This window comes from Mirounga angustirostris, unplaced genomic scaffold (assembly GCF_029215605.1).
Source record: "Mirounga angustirostris isolate CCGP_5_RB_7025 unplaced genomic scaffold, mMirAng1.0.hap1 SCAF_8, whole genome shotgun sequence".
NCBI lineage: Eukaryota > Metazoa > Chordata > Mammalia > Carnivora > Phocidae > Mirounga > Mirounga angustirostris.
Window position 1 is genome coordinate 133383675 of NW_026991716.1, and position 12707 is coordinate 133396381.

At 34.4% G+C, this 12707-nt stretch overlaps 1 protein-coding gene across 10 annotated transcripts in view; it reads left to right on the forward strand.

Annotated features, from left to right (window-relative positions):
• The window catches only part of SCAF8 (SR-related CTD associated factor 8), a 185262-nt gene that overhangs the window by 2328 nt on the left and 170227 nt on the right, over positions 1 to 12707 (forward strand). For 8 of the 10 annotated variants that reach the window (XR_010413816.1, XR_010413818.1, XR_010413817.1 and 5 more), the window contains one exon: positions 4143 to 4205. The exons of the other annotated variants lie outside the window; for them this stretch is intronic. Coding sequence is in view for 4 of the 8 variants with exons in the window: in XM_045865792.3 (XP_045721748.1) it covers positions 4143 to 4205 (63 nt within the window). In the remaining 4 variants the exon portion in view is untranslated. The remainder of the gene's footprint in view (positions 1 to 4142; positions 4206 to 12707) is intronic. 10 annotated transcript variants of the gene reach the window in all.

A 12707-nucleotide genomic window follows, 5' to 3' on the forward strand; every position in this document is an offset into this window, starting at 1 on the left:
CTTCCTCCCACAAAATTCTGAATAGGATCTCTCATGTAGTGGATAGAAAAAAGGTGTGGTAGTCACAATAGAGCACAGTGGAATAAAATGATAAATTGGTTTTCGTTTTAGTATTTCCCTTAAGGATAGGGAGCCTAACATTTACATGGCTAGCTAGGTATTTGACCTTTTTTCTCATCTAACCTTTACAGGAATTTGAGATTGGCAGTAGCAGTCCCATTTTAGTGTATGTAGCACTCTCTTCTTTCTCCCTGTGGATTTGAAAGAACTTAGAAGATCTTTTAACTCCTTTATTTACTAACATGCTCAAACTTAACCATGTTTGAATGTGGAGTTAGCTTGATAATAGTAACAATACAGTCACAGAGTTGGGGAAAGAAATTATATTTAAAGAAGATTCAGAAGAATATCCTTTTTATTTTAAACACAAAATACATAATTTTTTTTCTGATTTTGAATATAGTTTTTGTGAATGTCTAATGCTTGCTGATGTAAAAACGTTGTTGCAAGTAAGCATATAATAGGGAATAATTCAGTAATGAATATTTTCCATTAAATCACATATTGCAAAGTGCAAAAATAAAGGAATTTTGAGTTATAGTAGAGTGAATTTGGCTTTTAAAGGCCTATTTAAAATATGAAATGCTTGCTAATTCTCAGATTTTTTAAAGACAATCCACCCTCCCCCTTCTAGCATTGGCTTGAAAATAAGAACATGCCAGAGATACTAAAGTTAAGAATATAGGTTTTTTTTTTTTTTTTAAGATTTTATTTTTAAGTTATCTTTATACCCAACATGGGCCTCAAACTCAAAACCCTGAGATCGGGAGTTGCATGCTCTACCAATTGAGCCAGATGCGTTTCAGTCTGAAAATCCATGACCTTACGTAGGGTATTTATGAGTCATGGTCAACATATGCAACTGCCCCCACTCCCAAGAATCATAATCTCTCAAATGGGTCTGTGGCCTCTCCTTCCCTGTGTTCAGAGTCACTGTCAGAAGATCCTTTATGAGGTAAATTCCTCTTGGCATGGGGTCAATGAGATTGAGGCCTGAAAATTGATACTTAAGTGCCCACTGTGCTAGTTTTGTGAGAAAGCCATAATTTACAGTTAAGCATTATCATTGTGATGAGTTAATCCCATGAATAGTAATGTCAGTTCTGAAATGATGAAAGAAAGTTTGTTCAGATTGGTATATAAGACTCCCTAAGAGTCTATGCTTGACCTGAGCAGTTAACTTTGAAAGAATTATTATCATTACAAGTGCCATAGTTGTAGCTGCTCTAAGATTGTGGCATATCCTTGTTATGAAGGTTTAGAGTTCTCACTTCAGTGAAAAGGGTCTCATTGGTCTGCTTAAATTCCGTTTTTAGGACCACAGTTGGTTGATTACTCGAAGGCAGCAGTTTTATGTGAGCTGCATATCTGTACTTTGTCCTTAAGAATGCCACTGTATGGTGGTCATTATGGTAAGGTTATTGTTTTTGTTTTTGGAAAGAAGGAAGAGAATAGCAATGCGTGACTCTTTCCTTAGAAAACTATAACTTAATTGGAGAGGGCACTTGGATAATATAGGAACTCTTAATACATGGCAAATAGAAGAATCTGTTATGCATTGGTTATGCTTAGGCAAAGTAACTGGAGGAGATGACTTTTACTTGTATATTGGATTCTTTTAATTTTTAAGGACTTAAAAAAAAAAGTGTCAGTACCGTTACTATACTTCAACAAGTTAACACTTTCAGATAATCAAATATTAGTGATCAGGTTTTTTTTCCCCCCTAAGTTCTTTGTATAGCTTGTTGCATTACTATGGTTGTTTTTTCCATCATGATCCATTTCTCTTGCTGCTCAGAAAAGGCTGAGTGGTTAGCTAAAGGCCCAGATATGTAGGTGCGAGATGTGTCAGGAAAATTATTCCAATTTAAATTTTGGATTTACCTTGGTTCATAAATTCTGAGATGATTCTAGTACCTTTTAACATCTTTAGGATGCCTAAATTCTTAGAGTTTTTTGTCTTTAGGACTCTTCAGTTAGTCAGATAGCTTACTCTTTAAACTATTCCAGGATGCAGACTTTCCAGAGTCCCCTTAACATCCAGGACATTTTCCTCTTCCATGCCTTGTCTTTCACATCAAAAGTGAAATCCCATCTCTGCTTTACTCCATTTCCACTTTTGTTTCCCGAGTGTACATTTGTCTAACTACAGGAGTTTATATACTTTTCCCAGCAGTATCTAGTAGTAGACATGGGATGGTGAACAGTGGAAAAGGTAGAGGGAATAATAAAAGCCTGTGAAATCTGTTTTTTATTTGTATGTTTTCCTTTTGTCTGTGGTTCAAGAAAGGGATTTTATGTGAAGCAGCTATAAAACTTTGCATTTTTTTGTTTCATTTTCACCTATCAGGGAATCTCTCTCCTTTTCCTTTCCTTAGTCTTTCCTATTTTAACTTTCCAGTGGGTGTTCTGGCTAATTGGATCAATCAAACCATCTTTTTTTGTTTCTACCTTGTGAAACTCCCTTAAAGATACAGCATACTTAGTGTTGTAAAGGAAGGAACCCTTCACTAGTCCCTCCGTGCCCCAGCGGTTTAGATGAGAATTTCTCAACCTCAGTACTATTGATATTTTGGTGTGGATAACTGTTTGCTGTGAGGAGCTGTCCTGTGCATTATATGATGTTTAGCAGTAATCCTGGCCTCTACCCACAAGGTGCCACTATTGTGACAACCAGAAATGTCTCCAGACATTATCAGATGTCCCTTGGGGAACAAAATAGACCTTGGTTGAGAATCACTGATTTAGTTCCCGTTACACGGTCTTAAAAAAATTGTACTTTCCCTTCTAGTGATTACTGGAAATAACATAGTAATAAATCTTTCCCACCAGACTGTAAGGTTCATGAGGATAGTGACCATATATTTTCTTTTTTTTTTTAATTTTTTTTAAGATTTCATTATTTATTTGAGAAAGAGAGAGGGATAGAGCACAAGCAGGGGCAGCAGCAGAGAGAGAGGGAAAAGCAGGCTCCCCACCGAGCAGGGAGCCCGATGCGGGGCTTGATCCCAGGACCCTGGGATCATGACCTGAGCCGAAGGCAGACGCTTAACCGACTGAGCCACCCAGGCGCCCGTGACCATATATTTTCATTGCTTCATATCCTCAGTACATAGCTCAGTACCTTAAATACATACTGTGTGTCAAAGATTTCTTGAATGAATGAATGAATGATGTACTTGGGATTGAATGACTTGGACCAAGGTAGTTAACATTTCTGGACATTTGGTTTCCTCTGTGTAAAGTAGATGATTGAGTTTATATTTAGGTTCCCTGTTAGAGGATTCTTTGATTAAATATAGAATTAATTTTGGGGAGGACTTAGTACATATAAGGATTTTTTTTTTTTGAAGGTCATTTTATGGCACTGTGGGAGTCTAGGAGATGAGGTGGAAAACTTTAAATCAGAACTCTGATCTTTTTGTAATTTTCACTTATTAAGGAGGGAGCGTTGGGAGGGAGCTATTGCATTTGAAGGTTCCAGTTAGATTAAATCCATCCTAAGCTTCGTTCTGTAATTATGCTATTTTCAAACTTTTTTTTTCTTTACTGTTTTTCAATTTAAAACAACAAATGGTAAAAGTTGTGGGGTTTTTTCCTTATTATTTTAAAAATTTAGAAAACAAGGATAATTGAGATCGATGATAATGATTTTTTGAGACTGCTTTGAGAGTGTTACAGTCTTAATCATTCAAGATAAATATAAAAAATTTTTGGCAAGACTGCAATAGCTCTATCATTTTATTCTAGGCTAGCATTGAGTTTGTTATAGTAATTTTGATTGACATTTAGGGGACATCTGTATTCCCCAGTTTCCTAAATAGTCATATTTTATGATCACTTGCTGCTTTTTTTTAGAAGTATAGTTGGCTTAGAATAAGTGATATTACTATTTGTACATGGAATTTCAGATATCTCTTTCTAGGGCCAGTTTTCCTGTTATTGGACAACTTCTAACTCAAAATGGTATGAGAGAATGTAATCAACCTTGACCTTGAACACTGGCTGAGCTCCTGAACTCGAGTGAGCTCATTTTATCTGGTTTTGTTTTCTCAACATCTTTCTCTACTCCTCTCTCTCAGGATTGTGCCTCTACTCCTGCTTGTACAGACTGCTTTTCCAGCAGCATGGACACAAGAAGCATAGTAAGATGATTATAACGCACATAAGGCAGGCCCTTTGGAAAATATTAGGTTTAAATTGGTAGTGAAATGATGTCTTGATTATATGGGTAGTAATTGGGAAGCAGAATAAAGTTTGTCACTTCAAATGAATTAGTAATCTTAAAGAGAACATGTAGGGAATAGTTGAATTTCTTCACAAATAATAGGTTAACTGAAAAAAAAAGTTATTGTGCTTAATAGTGAACATAAATCATATATACTCTTGTTGCATTTACTTGCATTCTGCTCCACATAATTTTACTGTATTGTAAAAGGAATACAGTATTACTTATTTAACATGAATAAATTGCAAGCTTATTAATTTGATGATTGGGAATAAAATCCATCTTATATTTTGAGGAAGTTCTTCAAACTATAAGATGACAGATCATTGACAGATATGCTGTAGGGATGGAGATACAAAAAAAGACAATCAAATTTTTGGTTTTCTAATTATAGAGGAGCAGATTTTGGTAGTGCTACTATTATGAGAAATAAATGCTGATGAGAAATGTTTCTGTAGCCTGTAATTTCTTATCTGAGTTAATGCTATCTCAAGTTTGATGGTAAACGATGCATTTGTGCTTTGATTTTAATTTTATGCATTTATTTGGTCTTCTAATTCTGCTTTACAAGCATTTCTGATACACCATATTTGAAACTCAGGGAAGGATATGTAAATGCATTCTGGTATCTGCTGTAGGTCAGGAAGTATCTTAGTAACTTTGACATCACTACAGTTAGTCAGTATGGGGAATATAGGATATTAATGTTTTTTAAAGATAGTTATGGCTAGTAAGTTACTGTATTCCAAATTTTTTAGAATACTTCTGCAACTTATTATAATTTACATAGGTTGATTTGAAAGACCTAGCATTTCATTCTTTCATTCATTTAACCAGTGCTGAAGTGCTTACCGTGTACCAGGCATTTTTCTTTCTGCTGGTATACATTGGTAAACAAGACAAACAGGAAGCATACCCTCTTGGAGCTAATGTTCTTGTAATCTTTTTTTTTTTTTTCCCCCCACTTCATCAGCCTTGTGTGCAATGAGTGACCCTGCTGTGGAGCTAGTGAGGCTGTGCAGGCATGGCTGACTGGGGGTTTTGCTGTGGTTGGGCTGGTTGCAGCCCTTCTCTGCAGGCGCAGTTCTGCTTGCTCTTCTCTCACCATTTTGCCTTAGAGTCTAGAAAGCTCGTCTGCTATCCAAAATAGAGATTGAGCAAGTAGACTTATTTAAACATGTTTTCAACAACGGCAAAATAAGATGAGCTACATTAAGTTTTATTTTACACCAATTTTTTTGTCATGTATTTTTAAAAAAATCTGTTTTGGAATATAACTGTTGTTAAAAGATAACAGCTTTAAGAATGTTTCTTTTTGTCAATGAGATATTAATTAGTCTCCAGGTGCAAATGATTTTTTAAAAAAAGCTTAAGTGGTGACCAAACCTTTAGGAATTTGAAAGAATATAACTGTTTTTAAAATGAACTTTTGATTAAGTACATGATAAAATTTGGTCTCTTTCTTATAAACACTTTTTAAATTTGATTGGACTCCTCAGGGCTAATTTGAGTAGCTTGTGAGTGAAAGATGAAACACTTGGATCATGTTTCTTATATCTTAGTGTGTAGAACTTGGGGAATGGTTTAAAGATCTTTTTTATACTGGTGACAGCACCTAAAAGGTTTACTGGTATACCTGAAACTAATACAGTGTTCTCTCAGTTATATTTTAATTAAAAAAAATAAGTTGACCAAGCCCTAGTTAATGGCTTTTTAAAATTTAGTAAGATTCTTACACTATAAAATTTTATGGTAAAAAAAATAGGGTATTTGAATTTATTAAAATATTTGAAGTATATGGGTAAAAAGAATGTTGAATAAGTTAAAATTTTTACAAACCAAAACATACAGTGGTGTCTACTTTCTGTAGTAGCTTTCTGTGATGAAAAATGTCTGGCTTAGGTATTTCTGAAATACTTTTTGTTTACCAGACACTGAAAAGTGAGCCACTTTATAATATAGTGTTTTGTATTCTGACCCTCTTTTCCCCAACCATCATGTTTCAGTGGAATTTTAGGATAAGCTTGTGAGAAAAGTAGGATAGCTGCTATCCTCCTTTTACTGACTAGAAAACGGGCCACCATTGTGATTTTACCAATAAAATGCTACTTTTAAGTATTAGAGCTGAGAAGGACCCCAGGTCTCAACCTCTGGTCGTTTTTCTTACCCTTCTGTGTAAAGGAGAACTATCACTTAGTTTTCCACAATTCCTTTTTACTGGCATAGTGTCTAATTATAAATTAGCTTTATTTTTTCACACTTTTGAACTTTAAAACTTTAGATTTATAGAGTTACAAGAATGATAAAGAATTTTATGTACACCTCATCCTGATTTCTTTACCTAATTATGTTAATTAACCATTTTTGCTTTTTTGTTCACTCTCCACATAAATATGAACACATGCAAACTTTTTTTATGGCATTATGATGGGAAATGCAGTTCATGATGCCTTTTACTTTTACTTTTAAATGACTATTTTCTACAGTGATATTCTTTTACATAGCCATAGTACAGTGATCAAAATCAGGAAATTAACATTGGTATAATGCAATTGTCTGCAGATCTTATTCAGATTTCATTGATTGTATCATTAATGTCCTTAATAGGAAGAGTAAATCCCATACCACATCTTGCATTCATTCATCTTGTCTCTTTAGTATCCCTTAATCTGAAATAGTTGGTTATAACTCTTTCTTTACTTTTTATGACCTTTGATGATGTTTAGCGATAATAGGAAGAGTAAATCCTATACCACATCTTGCATTCATTCATCTTGTCTCTTTAGTATCCTTTAATCTGAAATAGTTGGTTATAACTCTTTCTTTACTTTTTATGACCTTTGATGTTTAGTGATAATAGGCCAGTTATTTTTGCAAGTCTTTCAATATGAATGTGTCTGCTGTTGCTTCATGTTTGGATTCAGGTTATGCGCTTTTGGCAGGAATACTCCAGAAAGTGATACTATGTTCTCAGGAAGCACATGATGTCTGTTTATCCCACTAATAGGGATGTTAACTTTTTTTGCAAGGTTTCTCCATTGTAAAGTTACTGTTTCTTCCCTTTGTAACAAGTATCATTTGGGGAGGTATTTTGAAACTAAGCACATACCTTGTTGCTGGTCAAACTTTCACCCATTTAAGCCACCCATTTAGTTCTTGGCCTGAATCAGTAGTAGGATGATTGCCAAAAGGTGATGTTCTTTGTCATTTCTTTATTATTGGCATTCTATAAGAGTTTTTCCTTCTCCCCATTTATGTATGTATGTATATATGCATATCAGTATGAACTCATGGATTCTTTTTTATTCATTGGGGGGTTTTGATGTAGATTGTCTCAGTTTTGACCAGTCAGAGCTACTTCAGGCTGTCTCTTGTGTCCTTTTGATGTGTGCTCCTTATCTTTTGAGTATTTAGCTTCTTATGTAGTAAGATATTACCACCCTAGCCTTGGAGTCAGTCATTTCTCCAAGGGCCTCTGATCTGGTTTCTTCTTGTGGATACTTATTAATGGATCAAAATAGAATATATATATATATATATATATATATATATACACACACATGTATATATATTTATGTACGTATGTATATCTACATATATATATATATATATAAAGCATAAATTTTTGTTTTTTAACTGTCTGCCTATCTAAAAAGCCATGGGTTCATTCTAGCCTTTCCCCTTTCCAATTCTGTATGTAATTCCTTTCTCTGATAGTGAGAAAACTAGTTTCTGTTATCCACAATGTATTTACATGTTATTCGTTCAAACCTGAAACACACAAAGTAGTTTCAGAATTGCTAAACCATATGTCTCTGAAAACAAACCGATTAACTAGAATTTAATATTTGTTTATAGCTCATTTTTTGTTTAACCTGATGGTATATAGTCAAAATGCTGTGTTCAAAGATGGCTTGGTTAGTTTTTTCCCTTTAATATAGTTCTGCTGTTTGTTTGAAATATAATTAGATTCACTTTTTTTTTCCTGTTTGTGTTCCTTTTTTTTTTTTCTTCATCCATTTTTGTTATTTCTTTAGTATGGAAAGCATTAACCATAAATTAACTTTAATCTTCCCTTTTTATTAGCTTCAGCATTCATAACCACTTATGCTATAGTTAAATTTTTTTTCTTAACATTCTTCAAACCAAATAACAAGCCAAAATTCAGAAATTTAGTTATGGAGAAGGTCTTAGGTGAAAAATCCATTTCTAATAGTGCAGATTCAATTCAAAGGAAGTGTGCAAAACTTTTTTTCTCTCATGAATGGAATCTCCATTCACGGGGGCAATAATCTGTTTCTGTAGAGGACCAGATAGTAAGTATTTTAGGTTTTGTTAGCCACTTAAGGTCTCTTTCACATATTCTTGTTGGTCTTTCACAGTTCTTTTAAAATACAAAAAATGTTCTTGGCTTGAGAGCCTATGAAAATAGGCCATGGGCCATTTTGTGCTTGCTCCTGCCGCAAACTTTGAAACCTGAGAATTTGATTAATAACATGCTACTTAATAAGTCAAAATTATAATTGAGCAAGAAAATATATTCCTTACAGCCTTTATAATCTTACTTGAACATCAAAAACAATTTAAAAAGCTTCCTTAGTGAAAATAATTTATTCAAAAATCTGAGTACTTACCACCAAGTACAGACACTATTCTAGGCTCTAGAGATTTAACGGTGTACAAAACAGATTCCAAAAGAAAACACAACCCCACCCACAAACAACCTCTGCCATCATGGAGTTTACATTCAGTTTTTGTGTATGGATGTGTGCTGGAAATGCATATTTCTTGTTTTTCCTCATTTAGTGACATTTTTATCTGTTAAAAATTGTTTTCATATTACTTGCAAAGCAAACATTTTCCTGAAAACTTGATAAAAAATGCAGCAAAGGGGCAAATTTTAGAAGTTTGACTCATTGGTTCCCATCTCTTTTTTGTGACGTGTGATTATTTGAAAATGATTCTTAATCATGATGCTTTCAGTGTATAGCTACACTAACTCACTAGAAGATGACAAGTTAGACTTCATTAATTGGGACAGAGAACCTAGACTTAATTTAGTGGTAAATACATGTATGTTATAGAATCTTTAAAAAATGTTATTCAAATGTGTAATAGTAATTCAGCCAGTCTTTCTTTAAGGCTTTAATGAATGATAAAATGAGAATGATTCTTAAAATACTCTCCAAAGTTTGAGGACCATGGTGAAAGCAGTTGCTTATATAGTTTTCCTGAAATACAGAAAAAGTTGGGGCACCTGGGTGGCTCAGTAAATTAAGTGTCTGCCTTCAGCTCGGGTCATGATCCCAGGGTCCTGGGATCAAGCCTGCATCAGGCTTTCTGTTCAGTGGGGAGCCTGCTTCTCCCTCTCCCTCTGCCTGCAGCTCCCCCTGCTTATGCGCTCTCTCTCTTTCTGTCAAATAAATACATAAAATCTTTAAAAAAAAAAAAAATAGGGAAAAAGTCTCCTGATAGGGGAGACTTAATCTAATAAAAGCTCCAGAACTGTGTGCAGCTTATCTATTTTGATTTTTATTCAGTATTGTCCCTGGCTAAATATTGAATAAAAATCATCAGAATGAGTTTTTATTATGTTATATGTTTATTGCAGAAAGAACTTCTATCTTTGAGTATTTTTTCTTCAAGCTTTTAATAAACCAGTAAGTGCCTTTTTATATAGGAATTCCTCTTATTGAGCAGAATTTTCTGAATTCTTGTCTCTATTCTGCCAGAGAACTCAGAACTTTTTTTAGAGGCCTATCTCTGCTTTGGTGGCAATTACGAGAACAGGGGTTGTAACCAACTTAACTGAAGGGTATTGACATTTTAAAGGAATTGGCCAGAGGCTAGCATATCATTCCTTGTACAAAATTCACCAATCAGTACTTTTATTCATTTGCAAAATCAGAGGATTAAGATGTCTTAGGTCTCTTAGAGCTGTAATAGTTAATGATTCCAAATAATTCTGCGAGGGCTTCCTTCATTTTGCTAGTCCTTCAAGATTGTTAGGTAACTTACTCAATTTTAATAACAATTTTCCAGTTGCTAGAATGTAGTGATATCCCAGGAGGGTTTTCATGTAATAGCAACTAGTGGTTGGAAAGAATGCTGCTGTGAAGTAGTTGCTAGTTGTTTGAGCTTTATTTTTTATGCATATTTGCCATCTGTCAGGCATTATATTCTGCAGAGTGGTTACCAGCGTTAATTAGATACCCGTGTTCTTTTTCTCAGCTCATATTCTAATAGGGGTGGGAATGGGAATGTTTTACCACAAAGAGTTAGAAGGTAGTATAATGAGGGGCGCCTGGGTGGCTCAGTCGTTATTAAGCGTCTGCCTTCGGCTCGGGTCATGGTCCCAGGGTCCTGGGATCTCTGCTCAGCAGGAAGCCTGCTTCTCCCTTTCCCCCTCCCCCTGCTCATGTTCCCTCTCTCTCTGTGTCTCTCTCTGTCAAATAAATAAATAAAAATCTTTAATTAAAAAAAAAGATAGTATAGTGAATAGTATGATACAAGAAATAGTGATATAGCCTGTGTATACTATGTGTAAGCTCTTTATGGTATATCATGATGTACACAGAAGGAGGCAGGAGATGTTATGTGAGGCAGAGGGCGAAGATCATTTTTGAGGAAATGGTAACTTTGGGAAGGGGATAGGATGGGAGGAATGATGAGAATTGGCCAAGGATCTGTAATGAAAGGCCTTTGTACACTGTGTATAAGACCTCATTTTTAGTCAAAAGGGAATGGAGATTCTGAAGGGTTTTAAAATTGTGTTTTGGTAAAATGAGTAGTATCTTTGGAGCAGGGCTGGGCAACGGGATGAGATCGGGGGAAGGGAGGTTAAATTAGCATAGAGAAGATGAGGGGCTCAACTAGAGTAATAATAGGGAGAAGAAGGGATGAATGCAAGAGAAATTTATTAGTAATAGGGAGCTGGATATGAGGTTGAGGGTGGTGCCAGGGCTTTGGTTAAGTGATGAGGTAAATAAAATGATATGGTACTAGTTACTAGGGTGGGCAAATCTGGAGGAGCTGAAAACTTGAGAAAGATAATTTGGTGGGTTGGGTTGGAGTGGGATCATTCTTAATAACCTGGAATAAAAGAAAGATCGTTAGTATAGAAGAACTGAAGTATCCATATCGCAGCTACCCAAAGATACTTACTTTTACTGTTTTGCTGAATACAGTAGTAATTTTGTATATCTTGAAGATTTGGTGTCTGTGGAACATCAAGGTGGGAGATACCCAGCTGGATATATAGGCACCTAAGGAGAATAGATAAAAGATGAGGATTTAGGAGAGGGTATAGTTGCCTAGGGAGATGATACAGAGAATTAAGCAGGCTTAGGGCAAAATCTTGTAGAATCTTTATGTTCTTCAGTTTTTTTGTTAATATTTTTAAGATAAAGCTTTGGCGCTTTCCATTATATTTGTGAATATGAGGACATTTAAAAGCAACTCTGCATGGAATACTCTTGGTTTTGAATTCTGCTTACACAATTGCTGTTCTTCTGTGCAATTACAATTTAAGTTGTAAATGGCAAGATCTATGAATAAAATTAAAGATTTAAATGTTGTTTGAGATTTTATTAGAATTTAACATCAAGCCTACTCATATCATCCAACATTTTATTAGCTCCTCCTAGTCACATAATTTTTTACCTTAATTTTATCTATAATAAACGATTTGTGAACATGGAATTGTGAATGTAAAGACTGTATCATTTAGAAATAGAACCTGTATTTATTTGAGAAATTTCAGCTAATGTGGTTTGTGGGGATTTGTTATGGAGAGAATTTACAAATGAATTATTCTTTCTTATTTTCATTTTGGCCATTTCATTATTGATAGTACTTCTAAAGTTAAAAGTATGTAAAATTCATATTATTTAATTTTAATGTTTTACAGAAGACATAGGGAAGAACTGAAATTAAAGGAAGTTGGATTGTTTGTATCTCAGGGAAAATTTGGACTGAAGAGTTATTTTTATATATATGCATATTTGTTCATATTTATAGATTTTGTTTTCTTGCTTGGAGAATCATTTCTGTTCTCTTTGACTTTAGAATACTAGGGTAGCTAAAGATCATTACAGTCATGTTATACATTTGTAGCTCTAGGCATAACTAGAGTGTTTGGTTCTATGATTGGGTTTCTTGTTTACTTCCATGCTTAAACTGTTTCCAGAAATTACAGATTTTAGACCTGCAAGACCTGTGATAGTGTATCATTTAACAGACTCATTTTATGGGTGAGGAATTGACTGAGAGATGATGAAACTTGTTTAGTATCAAAGGCACATAGCAACCAAATTAAAAGAAATTTTTGTTCTTTGTGTCTCAGTTTAATGTCGTTTTTATATTTTTAGTATGTTTTTAGTGAGATTTTGGTAGTAGTTATGTGTGTTGGAGGTAGAGG